The sequence below is a fragment of the Heteronotia binoei genome, chromosome 11 (assembly GCF_032191835.1).
Source record: "Heteronotia binoei isolate CCM8104 ecotype False Entrance Well chromosome 11, APGP_CSIRO_Hbin_v1, whole genome shotgun sequence".
Taxonomy (NCBI): Eukaryota; Metazoa; Chordata; class Lepidosauria; order Squamata; family Gekkonidae; genus Heteronotia; species Heteronotia binoei.
In genome coordinates this window covers 13,252,810-13,271,939 of record NC_083233.1, presented here as the reverse complement: position 1 = coordinate 13,271,939, position 19,130 = coordinate 13,252,810, and the positions used below count along the sequence as shown (strand labels likewise).

At 44.7% G+C, this 19,130-nt stretch overlaps 1 protein-coding gene across 1 annotated transcript in view; it reads right to left on the bottom strand.

Annotated features, from left to right (window-relative positions):
* Nucleotides 1-19,130, bottom strand: part of COL4A6 (collagen type IV alpha 6 chain) — a 340,442-nt gene that overhangs the window by 87,046 nt on the left and 234,266 nt on the right. Inside the window, exons 13-14 of the mRNA XM_060250115.1 lie at nt 7,340-7,393; nt 505-564 (exon numbers count right to left, since the gene is read on the bottom strand). Of these exons, the coding sequence (XP_060106098.1) occupies nt 505-564; nt 7,340-7,393 (114 nt within the window). The remainder of the gene's footprint in view (nt 1-504; nt 565-7,339; nt 7,394-19,130) is intronic.

The following is a 19,130-nucleotide window of genomic DNA, read 5'->3' as shown; positions in this document are numbered from 1 at the left end:
GGCACAAGAACAAGGTCTACAAGCGATATATTAAAAGATGTAAGGCTTGGTTCCACTGCAGCTTTTCTGCAGATGGCAGGATTTCCTTCTGCAGACAGCAAATTCTCACCTCCCACTGCAGCTCCAAATCCCCCTCCCCCCAATACTGCCCTTGTATGCACGGCTTTTTTAAAAAGCAGGAATGCACAGGAACGCAGCTCAGGCTGGCTTGCTGTCAGGGGTGTGTGGCCTAATATGCAAATAAGCTCCGGCTGGGCGTTTTCTACAAAAAAAGCCCTGTGCGAAACAATGGTGACATCAGGGGCTGTGGCCTAATATGCAAATGAGCTCCTGCTGGGCATTTTCCTACTAAAAAAACCCCTGCTTGTATCCATGGATGCGTTCTGGTGGAGCCAAGCCCCAGTTTACAATGAAGGCTAAGTGAATAAAACCTCAGCTCATTCACATCACTGCACCCAGGTATCATGCAAAACTGCAACAGATAGATCTGGCGAGGCTACTTACCCTGGGTCCTGGCAAGCCAGGCACACCCTTTTCTCCTTTTTCTCCAAAAATCCCAAAGCCCTGGAAAGGGAAAAAGCCAAAGCGACACTGGTTAGCCCACACTTCAGTATGAGAACAAAAATGCAATCCGAGGCCAAGATGTAGGAAGTAAAGGATCGCTGGCTGTGCATGAAGCATGGTGGAGACCAGGAGCAATAATGAGATTACCTTGTGACCCCAGGGTAACATAAGGACCTCTAATGGGACTGAGGACGCCTAGGTAAAAGGCTGCAGACTGGGAAACCCCTGTTGAGTTGTTTGTGGGCATGGAACCCCAACCTACACCTAGTTTATTGTAGGCCTCATCCCTTCTGGTACCATCCCTTGGAGCCCCTCCCAAATCTTCCTATCGCCCACCTCACATAAAGGAAGCCAGATAAGGAGGGACTGCAAACTACTAATGCAACACTAGATGCCTCCGATAAGGCTCTCAAGAGTCCGAAGATGGTTCTTTGCAGTGACACCGAGTAGCCACTTCCTTTCTATGCCACAGAAGATGCTTAGAATCAGAATCATAGAGTTGGAAGGGACCTCCAGGGTCATCTAGTCCAACCCCCTGCACAATGCAGGAAACTCACAAATACCTCCCCCTAAATTCACAGGATCTTCACTGCTGCCAGATGGCCATCTAGCCTCTGGGGCTTAAAAAGCCATTCTTCAGGGGTCGGGGCGTCGCTGAGCTATGACAGACGTGTTCAAGTGAAGCTCCGATTTTTTCCCTGCTAAATCTGTTCAGTTACAACGCGGACTTAAAATCGTTTGCAGATGGGAAAATCTCTCAAAGCTAAATCCACAGCGAAAGCCAAGATCAAAAACAGGGGGAAATCCACAACAGAACCTTCACAATCGGTAAGAGACTTTTTCATACCGGGATCTCCCTCTATTCAAACGGGCTGTTCTCCCTCTGCGGATCCCAAAATTGGCCCCCGGGCAAAATCTGATAGCTCACAGGAGGAGGGGGAAGAGGGCCCAATTTGTAGAAGAGATCTGAATATGCTGAGAGAGGACATTCACACTTATTTTACCAAAACAGTGGGAGCCCTGTTGGCCCCTCTTAACAAACGTATTGATGAAGTGGCTAGTGAACTAGAAGTCACTTTGAAAATGGCAGAACGCTCGGCTGAAATATCTTTTATCTTTGAAAGAAGAAGTAAAGCGGTTAAAAGCAAAAGAGTCTTTACTCAACACTAAAATAATATCCCTGGAAAATCGTTGGAAGAGCCCTGAATTTAAAATTTTGAGGGATCAGAGAGGGCGTAGAGGAGAATATAGATCTAGCTGCTTTCATGTCACAATGGTTAACTCGAGTTTTTAAACAAGAAGGTGGTGCGTCTCTGGCCATTGCTAAAGCACAGAGACCTGGACCGTTATTATTGGCGCGCAAAGAAAAACCGCGGGATATTTTGGTGCAGTTTCTCTACTTCAAGACACGGGAAAAAATTCTGAAGGTAGCCCGACTGCACGGCTATTTTTTGTTTGAAGGTCAGAAAGTGATTGTGCTACCAGACCTACCAGCAGAGGCGTTAGAGAAGTGGAGGAACCTAAAGTTTCATTGGAGCCCTGTCTCAGATATCCTAGTGTATAAAGGAGGCACGCTGTTAAAGCTTCAAACATCCCTACAGGGAAGTTGCTTCTTCAAAATTTGAACTTAAAACTAACAAGAAGGGAAGAGAGAGATCTGGATGCTGATGCTTCCAGAGCAGAGGAACCACACATGCCTGAAGCTACTTGAACTCCCAGTTTTTTATTTAAATAGGTTGGTCAACATCACCGTTTGACCTTATGTAATTGAGACTACAGAGCTGCCATGACACAAACGTTTCAAGTTCTTTTATAGGACAAAAGTTCTTTTATAGGACATGTTTCAAGTTCTTTTATAGGACAAAACAAATACTAAGTTTTATAGAGTGTTAAATAATTAATGAATAATACATCACATATTCTGAATTTATAATCACTGATATATTTTCTTATCTATAATTTTAATAAACCTAGCTAACTTCGTTCAGTTTAACTTTAGGGTTTATCTTGTTAATACTAATATTACTGACATATTTAATTAAGAAAATTTATTAGGGTTCTTAATGTTTACATAAGGATACTTCTTGGATTATGAACTTTTATACCAAGCTAGGCGGGTACAGTGAGTCTACACTGTAATGAATTCCAGTTAACGTTTTAACACTATTGCACTGTTATCTATTATTTTAAAGTTGATTCTTTATGAATGAATTTTTCTTTTTCTTTTCTTTTTTTTAATTTAAAGTTTTCTTTATTATTATGTTTCATAATCTGCATATTGCAACAAAATCAATGGCAGAAAGACTGTGGAAAAGTTTTCTTGGAAGAACAATGGAACTCAGTATGGAAAAGCTCTCTATTTAAATCAAGATCCTCTTATGTTAGAATCCAGAATTTTAAAGTCTGGTCCAGCTAGTATTGCACACCATATACTATGTTTCGTAGCAAACTAATCCCAAACCCATGTTGTTGGAAAGGGTGTGGAGAAATAGGCATGTTCAAACATTGTTGATGGGATTGCCCTAAGATAAAAGTATTTTGGAAATCTGTGCTAAAGATTGTTACGAAAATAATAGGTTGTGTTATCCCTCTAGAGCCGGAGTTGATTCTGCTGAATATATGGAATAAGAAACCGTGTTCTAAATTGAAATTAGAACTACTTTCTATATTATTAATGGCGGCTAAAATCAAGGTGGCACAATGTGGGAAATCTGATAAAGCTCCTAATATTCGTCCATGGTTTGATAAAGTCTGGGATCTCTTGATTCATGATAAGTTGGCATCCTGCATATTGAAATTTGAAAATCCATTATTAGCAGATACCTTTGTCAAAAAATGGTTTGGGTTCCTTGCACACATAAACGAAAATCCGTCTTCCAGCTCATCTATTCCAACTAAATATCTGGATTACATTCTGTACTAATTGGTTCATTAAATATGTTGCTAGTATGTAACATGAGTCAAGGTTTTGTATATGTATAATTTATTTATATTTAAGTTTTTGCACTGTTTCTGTATGTCTTATCTCTGTAAGTGATGTTTTTTTATTCTAAGTTAAAATAATAAAAATGTGAGTTATAAAAAAAAAAGCCATTCTTGCTTTCTAGACAAACAGCTTCATCTTACTGTTCAAGTAAGACCCCCCCGAAGAAACAAATGTGAAACATGTAGGGATCCACAACAACTAAATTTTTTTTTAACCTTGCACTTGTTCTACATACTTCCTCACTACTGGTTAGGGTTGCCAAGTCCAATTCAAGAAATATCTGGAGACTTTGGGGATGGAGCCAGGAGACATTGGGGGCGGAGCCAGGAGACATTGGGGCGGAGCCAGGAACAAGGGTGTGACAAGCATCATTGAACTCCAAGGGAGTTCTGGCCATCACATTTAAAGGGACAGCACACCTTTTTAAATGTCTTCCTTCCTTAGGAGATAATGAAGGATAGGGGCACCTTCTTTTGGGGTTCATAGAATGAGACCCCCTGGTCCAATCATTTTGAAAGTTGGGGGGTACTTTGAGGAGAGGGACTAGATACTATACAGAAAATTTGGTGCTCCCCCAGAGCCCCCGAAACCTCCAGATCAATTCCCCATTATACCCTATGAGAATCGATCTCCACATAGGAAATAATGAAGTGCCCAGCAGATGTTTCCCTCCCTCCCCACCCTGTTTATGGAGACTCTGAAGTGAGGGATTGACCTCTCTACTCATGAGTTGCTCCCACCTTCTTCAAAGTAACACAGACACTCCATCCCAAGAGGAAGCCTTTCAGTCAGAGACTGAAGCCTCCGGAGCTGGAAAGGCACATGGTCTTCTGGGGGCGGGGCTTCCCCCGCTGGCCAGCTGACTGGGGGCAGGAAGGAGCCTGGGAAAGTGGAAGAACCCCCGCTGGGACCTGGGGATTGGCAAGCCTACTACTGGTGCTGCCATTGTTGCTTTCTTCTACTTCCAGTTTTCCCCAGAAATGACGTCATATTGTCAGCCTGATAGCCATTTCAACAAAATTTTTCTCCTGCCATTGCCCTGAGTAGCCAAAACAATGGAGAATACAAATGGAGAATGTGGAGAATATGTGTGGAGAATACAATTAAAAAATACACTGCTCCAGGCAAAACAATATAGCAATAATTTAGTGGTGGCCAGTCATATACAACAACAAAACATACAAATTCCAAATATAAATTCCAGATATGTGGATATACAAATTCCAGATACGAATTTCAAATATATGGACAATTCCAGATACAAATTCCAAATATATGAACAGTGAGTCAATCCAAAGTGCACCGTTTCAAATCTTTATCAGGTCCAAGGATGAATATATAGTCTTGGTATCACTTTGAAAGGGCCCCGTGGTGCAGTGTGGTAAGCTGCAGTATTGCAGTCCAAGCTCTGCTCACAACCTGAGTTTGATCCCGGCAGAGCCTGGGTTCAGGTAGCCAGCTCAAGGTTGACTTAGCCTTCCATCCTTCCGAGGTTGGTAAAATGAGGACCCAGCTTGCTGGGGGGAAAGTGCAGATGACTGGGGAAGGCGATGGCAAACCATCCCGTGACAAAAAGTCTGCTGTGAAAATGTTGTAATGCGACGTCACCCAAGGGCTTGGTAATGACTGAGTGCTTGCACAGGGGACTACCTTTACCTTTTTATCACTTTGAAACGGGACCTTTCATCTGGACTCCAGAGAGCTTACAATCTTAATGATTGTTATCACTTTTGGAGTGGGGCCAAAGCAAGCTCCAAGGAACTTGCAATCTTATATGCAAGAACTTGTATTTAAATGGGAATCGCCTCAAGCATTCACCCGTAGTGCCTGAGTGGTGGCAGGAAATGGGGTGGCGGCAGGGGATTCCTGGTTCCTGGCAAGCACCTGGCAACCCTGATCATATCAAGCTCTTGTAAGTCATCCGACTACCTAAGAACATCAGAAGAGCCCTGCTGGATCAGGCCAATAGTCCATTTTGGCCAGCATCCCACCCCACACAGTGGCCTACCAATTCCTCTGGACGGCCAATGACAGGGCACAGAGGCAGGGCTGGTGCTAGGCTTTCTGGTGCCCTAGGCAAGTCACCCACTAAGCGCCGCCCCCCCCCCCCCAATTATTTTAAAAATATAGGGAAAATGAAGAGCACCAAACTTGAAACTTTTCATATTTTTAACTTACTGATTTTTAATTTTAATTTTAAAAAAATGTGATAAGTTATAAAAAAAAATGTGAGAAGAAGTGCTTGCCAGCCACACCAGGAAGGAGGGTGGCAGGGCAGGATGAGGTGGGAAGCCAAGTCGCAGATCAAGGGGAGGGGGGTGGCTTGGCTTTGTTGCGGGCAGCTTGCTGGTGGGAGAGGACGAGGCAACAGCGGTCAGGAGCCAGAGACAGGTCAGGGAGGAGGCGCCCAGCAGTACCCCCTAGGCCAGGTGGCGCCCTAGGTGAGTGCCTACTTTGCCTACTCCCACGCACCGGCCCTGCATAGAGGCTGATAGCTTTGCCTGATGTGGCCTCGTGGCTCTGGGATTCAGAGGATTAGTGCCTCTGAATGTGGAGGGTCCCCTCAGTCACCATGGACTTATCCTCCATACCTTATGTGTGACAATAGCCATGCACAACATCTACCCATACAATTTGATTCCAGGAGGCAATGAGGAACCCCTGTATGTTTTCTTTGAGTAGTCCATGGCTCATCAAGAGAGAACGGGAAAATCTTCTGTGTGCATGATTCCCTGCACATATTTGCATCATGACTTGAATGTCGCCTTTTCTTGGAAATATGTGCAGGGAAACGTGAAAAATACAAACATTGCCAACAGGCAAAAAAATTCCCAGGCACTGCTATCTCTGGAGAAAGAAAACATGCGATTACAATGTAATTTGCATTTATCCTATTGTTAAGAGACATAGAAACAGAGAACTGGATGGGATAGGGTTGCCAAGTCCCCAGCGTTGCCCAGCACGCAATGCAATGATGTCATCTGGAAGTGATATCATCACGCCGGCAACGTTGCTCATGGCCGCTCTAGGTGTTTCCGGGGAAACTCTATTGTTTTCCCGGATGCTCTAGCCATTTGGGAGAGAAAAACTCTATGGTACCTATTGTGGGCCGACGGGTTGGGAACCTCCCAGGCGGGGGAACCCCCGCCCAGACTGGGGTTTGGCAGCCCTAGGCAGGGACCTCTAGGGTCATCTAGTCCAACTCTCTGCACCATTCAGGAAGTTCACAACTACCTTCCTCCCAACTCCCCCAGTGACCCCACACTATGCCACAACAGGGTTGTCAGGTCCCCCCTGGCCACCAGTAGGGGATGCGGGGGTAGGGCTGCCAGCTCCATGGTGGGAGACTCCTGGAGATTTGAGGATGGAGACTGGGGAGGACAGGGACCTCAGTGGGGAACAAGGCCACATGGTCCACTCTCCAAAGCATCCATTTTCTCCAGGGGATCCCCAGGCCCAGATCCTCCAGACTTTGCTCTGTAGTCTGGAGATGAGCTGCAATATCAGGGGATCCCTAGCAGAGGAAGGCAAAAATTCTTCAGGATCGCCGGGCCAATCTGGCCTGGAGGAAAATTCCTTCCTGACCCCTAAAGATGTTGTAAGATGTCCTAAAGAGTTGAATGACTCTGGAAAATTCATCACCATTATCCTTGAATGGGAAAGGGAGGGAGCTGCCATACCAACATAGACTGACAGTCAAGGAATTATAAGAGATGCACTCAGTTGAAGAGCCCCCGCTTGAACTTGCTTGGTTTAGCTCATTTCCATACTGTGGAGTGACAAACTTACCGGCAAACCTGGAAGTCCTTGGAGTCCAGGCAATCCTTCGGGGCCTGGAATGCCCTAAAACAACAAGAGGATCGATATTAGCAGTCAGCGGGTCCTGGAGCATAGGTCCTCATCCCCCGGGCCATGGACCGGTCCCGGTTCATGGCCTGTTAGCAACCGGGCTGTGAGTTGTATAATTATTTAATTATATATTACAATTTAGTCATAAGAAGAAGAAGAGAAAATGACAACATTGGATTTATATCCTGCCCTCCGCTCTGAATTTCAGAGTCTCAGAGCGGTTCACAATCTCCTTTACCTTCTTCCCCCACAACAGACACCCCGTGAGGTGGGTGGGGCTGAAGGAGCACTCACAGAAGCTGCCCTTTCAAGGACAACTCTGCGAGAGCTATGGCTGACCCAAGGCCATTCCAGCAGCTGCAAGTGGAGGAGTGGGGAATCAAACCCGGTTCTCCCAGATAAGAGTCTGCACACTTAACCACTACACCAAACTAATAGAAATAAAGTGCACAATTATATCATCCCTAACCCTACCCCCCCCCCCGCCTCGCCCCCCCCAGTCTGTGGAAAACTTGTCTTCCACAAAACTGGTCCCTGGTGCCAAAAAGGTTGGGGACCACTGTCATGGAGGATGAAAAACCAAGTGTTCATTGTAGCACAACCACTCTACTTTAGACCTGTTTAACACTATTAGGGTCCTTCGTGTTCGGTCGTTGAGACTCATTTCTTGGATTGATCTCAGGTATCAGTCTTGAAAAAAGAGAGACTACAAAATACAGCAAGTGTGAACAAAATAAAAACATACTGTAACTTGCAGCCAATGTTCCCTCTAAGCTGCAGAATCTTGTGAGCAAAAATTCTACTTTGTGAGCAACTGGCAATAAGATGAGCTACTGGCATTAAAATTGTGAGCTACTGCATAAATTAGTGCGATCTGGGGTCATCCTTCCTGAGCTAAGACAAAAATGTATGAGCTGGAGGCTAAAAATCTGTGAGCTAGCTCATGCCAATTCAGCTTAGAGGGAAGACCGGTTGCAGCACATTCCTATGGAGAGTCTGTTGAAGGCTTAGAAGGATGCTTTAAGATTGCACTTCAGTTACGTGTAAGCAGCAGGAACTCATTTGCATATTAGGCCACACCCCGATGTCACCATTGTTTCACATATGGCTTTTCTGTAGGAAAAGCCCAGAAGTAACTCATTTGCATATTAGGCCACACCCTCTGACACCAAGCCAGCCGGAACTGCGTTCCTGTGCGTTCCTGCTCAAAAAAAAAGCCCTGTGTGTAAGTTTAACTCGTCAGTACACTTCAGAATCACTTCTGGATTTCTAGTTCTACCACATTTAGATATCAGGCCACGCCCCTCTTATGTAGCCAATCCTCCAAGAGCTTTCAGGGCTCTTCATACAGGGCCAACTGTAAGCTCCTGGAGGATTGGCTACATCAGGAGTGTGTGGCCTAATATGCAAAGGAGTTCCTGCTACAAAAAAAGTCCTGGATATTATTCCTCATAAACATCAAAAAGCCCTTTCTGGTAGTGCGACCTGGAAGCATTTAAAGTAGCCTTTGGTGGCTTATGGATCACGAATACCAAAGCGTGTTCCCCTCACATCCCCCTGTTTGCTCTGCAGCCAATCTAGGTAACCTCCAAAGACATTGGAATATACCCCATTATTTTTTTACTTTAGATTTCCTATTCCATCGTCGGGGGGAAAAAAAGCCCGGATTATACTGGATCAGACCATTAAACCAACTAGCTCGGTAATATGTAGTCTGCCTGGCAGCACCTCTCCAGTATCTCAGACAGTGAATGGTCTTCCCCAGCACCTCAAATTCTTTAGCCAAAGATGCTGATTGAACCTGGACCTCCTACATAACAAAGCAGATGCCATATTTAACAGTTGTGAGCCATATTTAACTTCTGCCATGGACAGATTGGGGGAGAGAAATGGTTCTGGAAAAGGGCCCCACTTCACCCTGTCCTGGTCCTGCCCCCGTAGGCCTCCTTCTCCATGCCTCCATTTTGCACTTTGCCCCTCTGTGTGGATTGAGGCGTCCCTACCATCCACAGTCAATCCCAGAAAATGCCGGGGAATCGAGTGAGGCTAGAATGCCTGAATTCTGCCAACACTCCACACAGACCCGAAGGTTACCATGAACTGGATAAGATGGCATTTTGTTGATTATCATAGTGGCCCCTTAGATTAGTCATACAGAAGGGAAATACCAATATACAAGGTTCCAAGATTTTAAAACACTTAAAAAAAACACTTAAACAGTTTAAAATTTCATCTAATACCTATTTACCATAACTGCCTACTATCTAACTGCCATGCAATTTCCATAACTTGGACAAGATGTCAAAATTCAAACTTGGAAGGGTGTAACTCTACTTAAGACTGTGTTGCCCTCCTCCCAAGTTTCTAGTGGTTAATTCTTTTGACTCAGTAACTGACTTTCTTCTTAAAGGGCAGCTAGAATGATTAAAGGTTTGGAACACTTTCCCTATGAAGAAAGATTAAAATGCTTGGGGCTCTTTAGCTTGGAGAAACGTCGACTGCGGGGTGACATGATAGAGGTTTACAAGATTATGCATGGGATGGAGAGGGTAGAGGGAGAAGTACTTTTCTCCCTTTCTCACAATACAAGAACTCGTGGGCATTCGATGAAATTGCTGAGAAGTCGGGTTAGAACAGATAAAAGGAAGTACTTCTTCACCCAAAGGGTGATTAACTTGTGGAATTCACTGCCACAGGAGGTGGTAGCAGCTACAAGCATAGCCAGCTTCAAGAGGAGGTTAGATAAAAATATGGAGCAGAGGTCCCCACTTCACCCTGTCCTGGTCCTGCCCCCGTAGGCCTCCTTCTCCATGCCTCCATTTTGCACTTTGCCCCTCTGTGTGGATTGAGGCGTCCCTACCATCCACAGTCAATCCCAGAAAATGCCGGGGAATCGAGTGAGGCTAGAATGCCTGAATTCTGCCAACACTCCACACAGACCCGAAGGTTACCATGAACTGGATAAGATGGCATTTTGTTGATTATCATAGTGGCCACTGTGGCCATAAAATTTTCATAGTGGCCACTGTGGCCATAAAATTTTTGGCCACTGTGTGACACAGAATGTTGGACTGGATGGGCCATTGGCCTGATCCAACATGGCTTCTCTTATGTTCTTAATGGCTTGAAGAAGAAGAAGATGATGATGTTGGATTTATATCCTGCTCTATACTCTGAATCTCAGAGTGGTCACAATCTCCTTTACCTTCCCCCCCCCACCCCCCGCACAACATACACCCTGCGAGGTAGGTGGGGCTGAGAGAGCTTTTACAGCAGCTGCCCTTTCATGGACAACTCCTGACCCAAGGCCATTCCAGCAAGTGTAAGTGGAGGAGTGGGGAATCAAGCCCAGTTCTCCCAGATAAGAGTCCTCGCACTTAACCACTACACCAAATGCTTTAACACTACTGCTAAACTGATGTTTGTTGGTATGTGGTGGTTAACTGCTCCATCTTTTTACTGCTGATAAATAAAGTCTGCTACTAAAAGTTGACTAAAATTATTATTTATTATTTAAATATCGTGTTGCTGGTTTTATTAAGTTTTAAATATTTAGGGGTTTGTTTACTGGGTGCCTGCCAGAAGAGCTGTATGGTTATGAGTCTGTACACAAATCACTTAAATCACTCGCTGTGCCCTTTCACGCAGCTTAGTTCCATTCAGTTCTGGCTGCTCCAAGTGGGCAAAAAGTCAATATCTGGGTTAATGGCTGTCCAACTTTACTCTCCCACTTGCATAGGGAAATTCTCCTGCCGCCAACAAGCCATAACATTATTTGACCCTCTGTTTCCACCCAAGGAAATTCCATTGAGCACTGTGAGGTTAGCATAGCTGTTCCGAACAGGTCACATAACACATTATTGACTAAGCAAATTAACACAGAGTGCAATTTAATCCTAGACAATAATTTGTAACAATGCAATAATATTGGCATCTTAGCCAATATCCATGAATCCAATTTGCAAACAGGATCATTTGACAAAACGTACACCATAAAAAGCAAGTGCTAACAGCCCTCTCTGGCCAGATTTGTTTTCCTAAGAGATTACATCTTCCACCTGGGTTAACATAGTTTTACGGTTCAGAGATTCAGTAGAAACAGTCTGATATGTCAACATTTCTAAAGTAATGATTAAAATCTTGGGAAGCCCTTGGATTGCGTCTCTGTTCTGGGAAAACACAAATTCTCAAACAAAAAAAGAAGTGTTCAAAAATGTGAACAGCAACTTTAAAGCAAAACAGCGTGGGAAATTATTGATCACGTTTCCTGAAAATGAAATCTCAAATGGAGTTAATAATCTGCAGAGCTGAATAAATGTCCAAGCCCAACACACAAATGGTCTCTCCTCTGGTTTGTGGCTTAAAATGGGAAACCTTCACTTTTAAAGCCATCTGACAACAGTTTTTAATCGCTTGCAAGGGTACACAAGATGCTGTTATCTTTGTTTTTCACCTGGGGAACAGACGATTAATAGGATGTACCTCACTTCTGGCAAATTCCTGCCAGTTAGCTACAGAAAATGTGCCAAAAATTGCAGCAGTTACAAGCAGCTTGGCTATTGTTCGTGCCAAGGATTTCCCCTCTAATCAGTTCTCTTGAGTTATCACTTGGAACCAGCCATGATAATACAGCAACAGAGATGTCAACGGATCATTCTAATCAAAGACCGTGCCCTGAGTGCCCCCTGACAAATGCCTGAAACTTTTTTTTAACCTACAGAAAGGGTCAATGTAGAACTCCCCCAGGCAATTCATTCTACTGTCTTTGTCATTCCAGCTTTCTCAGGCCCTTGTCATTCCAGCTTTCTCAGAGCAGGTCTGAATGTTACAGAGAAGTGACAAAAGCACAGGGCTGCCGGATCTCCTGCCCCAGCCGCTGATCATCCAGCTGCTGCTGGTGGGGAAATGAGACTTACTGACAAAGCCAGTTCCAGTGGGCACCAGAAGTGGTGTCACTGCATCACCAACAATACGGGATGCTCTAGTACAGGAGTGACCAAACTTGATTAATGCAAGAGCCACATAGAATAAATGTTAGATGTTTGAGAGCCACAAGACATGAGTGTCGTATGTCTGAGAGCTGTAAATAGATGAGAGGGAAAGAGGTGGAAAGAAAGCAAATTTAAATGCATTTTCTAAGCCTCTGGCTGGCTTGGCTTGGTGAAGTGACTGAAAAAGACAAATGCCTCTTTGGTGGCGGGGGCCTCAAGAGCCGCACAATATATGTGAAAGAGCCACACAATATATGTGAAAGGGCCACATGTGGCTCCCAAGCCACAGTTTGGCCACCCCTGCTCTAGTATTTGCACAAAAATTATATGGTAAAAAAAGGTTCCTACCATACAGTTTCTGCCCAAATCCTAGAGAGCCCTGTGTTGCCAGAGACATGATGACATTACTTCCAAAGTATGCTGGAAGTGACATCATCGCAATGCTGGCACTGTTGTCATGTTATCTGCCTAGGGTTGCCAAGTCCAATTCAAGAAATATCTGGGGACTTTGGGGTGGAGACTTTGGGGTGGAGCCAGGAGACACTAGGGGTGGAGCCAAGATCAAGGCTGTGACAAGCATAATTGAACTCCAAAGGGTGTTCTGGCCATCACATTTAAAGGGACGGCACACCTTTTCAATGCCTTCCTTCCATAGGAAATAATGGATAGGGGCACCTTCTTTTGGGGCTCATAGAATTGGGCCCCCTGGTCCAATCTTTTTGAAACTTGGGGGGTATTTTGGGGAGAGGCACAAGATGCTGTACTGAAAATTTGGTGCTTCTACCTCAAAGGACAGCCCCCCCCCCAGAGCCCCAGATACCTGCGGATCAATTCTCCATGATTTTCTATGGGAATAAATCTCCATAGGGAATAATAGAGTTCCCAGCAGACATTTCCCTCCCCTCCCCCCGCTTTCTGACGACCCTGAAGCAGGGGGAGGGTCTCCAAACTGGGGGATCCCCTGTCTCCACCTGGGGATTGGCACCCCTATATCTGCCTAGGCTTCTCCTCCCTTGTGGTAAGTCTCCCCCACCCCACCCCCAGTTCCCCACTGGTTGCTGGGAGGGATCTGGCAACCCTACAAAAGAAGATGAAACATATGAAACTGTCTTAATAGGAATCTGGTAACTTGACTGTATAGCCCAGCATAGTCTATTTTGATTGGCAGCCACTTCCAGGTTCTCTGGCCAAGGGCTTTCCCAGTCCTACCTTCCAAGACCCAAGAAATACTAAGTCAGCTTGCCCCACAGAAAACTAGCGACAAGGTGAACATTCTTTACATTGAAATGTAAAGAAATCCAGACTGTGTTAGGTGCCGGATGTCCAAGTGTTCAGCTAGGCTGTAGGTTCTTGGGTGACCTCTGACAGATATTCTCTTCCAAGCAGAGGGGTCACATCTGTCCAGCTTAGCATTATCTGACTAAACAATTTTAGTATTTCACAAACATAAAACCACAGCCTCGTATTGGTCACAACAATGTTTCATCCAGCTGCGTGGTGGGCCTCTAAATAGTTGGAAGAAATGAAAATAATATATGTGGAAATGGGTTGCTGTCACAAGAAAAAGGTCTGGAGGCTTAATTTTTTTTTTTTTTAATGAATGCTGGAGATCCAAAGGAGCTAGTAAATTGTGGAGATAGATCAGGGGTCCTCAACTTTGTGCCTCTGGGCACCTTTGGAATTCTGACCCAGAGTGGTGGGTGCAACCACAAAATGGCTGATGCTCTAGGTGTAGCCAACCACAAAATGGCTGCCACAGGAGACACAAAGGAAGCACAGGGGAGAAGAGGGGCAATTTAAAAAATAGATGGAGAAGTAAGAGTGAATAAAACAATGAGGTGGCAGCTGCCACTGAAAGAAGGTTATTTTAATCTGTACAGCCAGTCTGATCTCTGATGGCCAATCAGAAGCCCTGCTGTGCAAAAGCTTTGCCTTGCCCCACCCACTTTCAAAAACATTTGGTGGGTGCCAGAACAGGGATTCCTGTATTAGGAGTCATTATTGCTCTGTAGAGATCTAGAAACTTGATTTAAAAAAAAAAAAAAAAAACCCTCCAAACCTAAGAAGACCTCAAAGCGACGCAATGGCTGTGGGAGGCTGAAGCAAGGCAAGCACAACAAAAACTGCTGTGGGGATGCTGTACTGTTGCTACAAATGCCTCTGCCTTTGCAGTGGCAGCAAGAGGTACACAGAACCATCACCAAGGGGAAGAAGAAGAAGGCCAAGTCTCTGTCCAGACATAAGAAGCTCTTTGCTTAATAATTGTGTGGCGAGCAATGTTCCCTCTAAGTTCCGCTAGGACCGAGTCTACATTTTGAGTATGGTGTAAATCAGTTTTTTAGATTAATTCTATAACCATGTAAAAATCTCAGAATACATTATTTTAAATTATATTTAAACTATATTTTAATAAACAGAATCAAGTTTAATTTCACACACAACCTTTCTACTAGAGAACAGGTCTACCCACCCCCTTTCACTATATTGGGAGACCTGGCCTCTAGAGAACAGGTCTCCCCACTCCTTTCCACTATATTGGTAGAACTGGCCTCTGGAGGTCAAAAGATGTAGTTGTCTCCAGCTCTGTGGCCCTCACTAAAACCAAAAACACTACTATTTCCCATGCAAAATGCATATGCACTTAATTTTGGATTTCAAATGTTTGCACATGTCTTATTAATTGAGCTAATTCTGATGCATTAATTGATTCATCCCTGATGCCTTTTGCAATGTTGGTGTCTGAACACAAAGTGTTCTTGCTTGGTTAGGAGGCCTTCTCTTCCCTCTTCAACTGAAGCTCAAATTGGTATGTAAAAAGGCAAACACTTGTTCATAACTCCTGTATGGTTTAGTTATTAAATAAACTGTATATAACCTATTCCCAAGGATTGCTGCACCCGCATGTAAATTGTTAGGACTGTGTATACTGACTGTTATAGCAGCATGTCACAAGGCAAGATGTTATGCCAATAATGAAAGGGCATTACCTCAGAGTTGCGTAGTACATCATGATCAAGACATGGCAACCAGAACTGCACACGGTATTTCAAATGAGGCAGTACCGTATTTCTATACAGTGCCATTACAATATTAGTTGTATTTTCAATCCCCATCCAAATAAATCCAGCAAAGAATTTGCCCTTTTCACTGCTGCTGCACACTGAGTCAATGTTTTCAGTTAGCTACTGGCTGCAAACTTGCAAGGAAATGTCTCGCACATTTGGGGAGTCCAGAGGCACACAGCCCAATCCTTTCTCCGCCCAGACTTGCAAAGCAGGGTCACAAACCCCATCCCAATCTGTAGCACAATCTGTCGAAAGCAAAATGTGGATCTGGAAGAAGTTACAAACTTTGCTACGAAAAGTGGGGGGGGGGGGAGAAAAGGGAGCGAGACTAAACCAGCCCATTCAAACACTGCACACAACACAGAACCCCCTTTGGCACACAAAATGCCAAGAAACAGCAGCCAAACAAAACTACCTCCCCATGTGTGAACCAATTTGAACCCCGCATTTTCTACAGAAAAAGCCCTGCTGGCAACTAAAATCTATGACAGATCCTTTGGTTCAAATGTGGGGAGGTAGTTTCTTTCAAATACATTTTATTGTAATTTTACAAAATATATAGAATACAGATATGAGATGAAGGGCTGATGTAGTATAAGATCACAGAGTACTTATTGCAGATAACCCAAAAACATCTACAAATTATCAATAATATGGGACAACTGAACCATAAATACAATCACATTTAGAAATAAGACATGAAAATAAAGGAAGGTAGTTTCTTTTTCTTCAGAAAAGGCCCAGCAGGAACTCATTTGCATATTAGACTACACCCTCTGATGCCACCATTGTTTCTCACAGGGCTTTTTTTGCAGAAAAAGCCCAGCAGGGACTCATTTGCATATTAGGCCACACCCCCTGACACCAAGCCAGCCAGAACTGTGTCCCCGCTCAAAAAAAGCCCTGCTTGCCAGGATCCCTTTGCCCAGATGGGTCAGTTTCACTTTGCCAGCTGAAGCAGCAGTGGCTAAGCAGCAAGGTCTGGGGAAACGGTTAAGGAAAGAAAGGGAGGTTGCATTCACGGCTGCAAAGAAAAAGCCGAGCAAAGAGAGGGATGTGGCTGCTTTGACTGAGCAGCGGAGGGCTTTGTGCAAATGACCAACGTTTCCTCCTCCGGCACCTGCTCCAGGGAGTGGAGAAGAAATGGAGCTCCAGCTCCCCATACCGCCTCAACCTAAGCCCACCAGTGAGTGAGCAGGGAGCTCTATCTCCCTCTCTGGGTTAGCCCTTCCCTAATTTGAGTCTGCACAGAAAAGGTGGGATATAAATACAACGTAAATAAATAAATAACTTCACAAAAAGAGCCCGGTGGCGCAGAGCGGTAAAGCTGCAGTATTGCAGTTCAAGCTCTCTGCTCATGACCTGAGTTCAATCCCAGCAGAAGCTGGGTTCAGGTAGCCGGCTCAACGTTGACTCAGCTTTCCATCCTTCCAAGGTCAGCCAAATGAGTACCCAGCTTGCTGGGGGGAAAGTGTAGATAACTGAGGAAGGCAATGGCAAACCACCCTGTAAAAAGTCTGCCGTGAAAACGTCGTGATGCGACGTCACCCCAGAGTCAGAAATGACTGGTACTTGTACGGGGGACTACCTTTACCTTCAGCTTCACAAAAGAGGGGAGGGAGTGCCTGCCTACCATTTCAGGTAGTAATGCGACTGGGTTCTCCTGCACACAAGACGCACACAGACAGTGCTGCCCAGTCTCAGACACCAGCTGAGCAAGAGGGCAGGGCACCCCAGAGGAGGCACCCGTGCATTCAGGATGAAATGCTGTGTGCCCAGGGGAAGAAATCTGTGTGTAATTACTCACAGACTCATGCTAGAGGGAACTATGTCAGGGAGGAAGGACACTGTAGTTATTCAGGGGTGAGACAAAGGCATGTTCAGAGAGACCTTTTTCTTCCAGAACTCAAGAATCGTGTCGGAATATAAACTTTTGGGCAAAGCCCTGGAGAAGTAATCGGTGGCAGGAATGAAGTAATTAATCCCAGAGATCAAATTCCTGTATTAGTCTGCTGCAGCAAACCCAGAAAGGAATTTTGTACAATCTTAAAGACTGAGTTATCTTAACACAAACGTGTCTAGTTAGAGTCTATTTCACATCAGATGCATGGCATCAAATCCTCAGCAAGAAGATACACATGGACACAGAGGTGGAAAAACAGTATTTAACAGGGCGGGTGAAGAGTGAGGTTCAAAGGCCATGAAATGCGAGGAGTACATTTTACAACATTTCTATGCACAACTGAAAAGCACAAGATAAACACTGACCCTCACAACGGCTCTCGCTGTGCCAGTTGCTCTAGCCTTGCCAAGTCCTGGATCTAGCAACCTTACACACACACACCCTGCCATCCCCCGCTGGTGGCAGGGGGGTGCAAGGTTGCTAGATCCAGGTTGGGAAACTCCTGGAGATTTGGGGATGGGGTCTGGGGAGGACAGGGATCTCAGTGGGGTAAAAGGTCACAGAGGCCACCCTTCAAAAATGAATTTTCTCCAGGGGAACTGACCTCTGTAGTCTGGAGATAAGCTGCAATTATGAGGGGAGAAGGTCCCCAAGATGGACCCTATGCAGTCCTGACACTGAAAAAAAATGCCATTTTTAACCCAAATTCCCTTTTATTTCTACCCAGCTAAAGGCCTTCTCTTGCTGTAGGAAGTAGAATTTAAAACAAGATGCCATTTCAGCAGTACTACTTTTTCTGTAGCAAGAGGTTTACTGGACTGACTTTTATACCCTCTTCAGTCCTTTAGGCCAGCCATTTCCAGATGGGTTATTTCCTCAGAGTTCTCCACAGCATTATGGTCCATTTGCGCACCTCCTGGCTTTTCTCCAATCTTTCTCAAACCTGTTTTGATTAAAAGTTCTGGGGAAGATCACAGCAAAACCTAGATTGCTGCCATGTGGGTAGGTAAGTTCAGATTTCCGCAGTCCTGCTCACACGACAGCCATTTTCTCTGCCCCTGTCAGCCATTTCCTTCCCTGCCACAAGCAGGCTGGGGCTTTTTTCTTTTTTTTTAAATCAGCAATCAAATATTGTTATAATGTTGTGATAATCTGTGTATCAGCCTTTTTTGTTGCAATGATATAAGAAGAAAACTATACCTTCACAACCAAAGAGGCTAAAGACTTACTTTTCAAAAATGCAAGCTGGAAGTTCAAGGAATCTGATACACAGTTATAATGGTATAATGATACTGAATTACTAATTAAAAGAAACTTGAAAAAGCCCTAGTGGCATAGAAAAGCCCCTGCAAGGTAACTGGGGCAGGGAAACCTGCCACATGCAAGTCCCGTTGTTGTTACGCTGCATAAGAAACCACAATCACAACAGTAAAGCTTTCAAAAGCCTGTCCCCTGTGGGAAACAACCAACTCCCAGATGGTGGAGAAGACAAGGACATGGTTTTGAGGGAACCAGTAGCATGCTGTGTGAGAGTGGGTGTTCACTTTCCCCTTCCCATTTCCTCAGCTCAGGGTATTCCTGAGGCAAATTCCTTGCTGTAAAAATTGGGAACAACTCCAAAGTAGCATAAATTTCCCTCAGATTTTCTGCCTGATGTTGCCTGTCATCACTGGTTACAATAAAGGGGAGAGGAAGCAATAAGGAAGACGGAGTGGGGCAAGGGAGAAAAGGTTATGAGCAGGATGGATGGAAACGGGCTCAGGCAGAGAGCT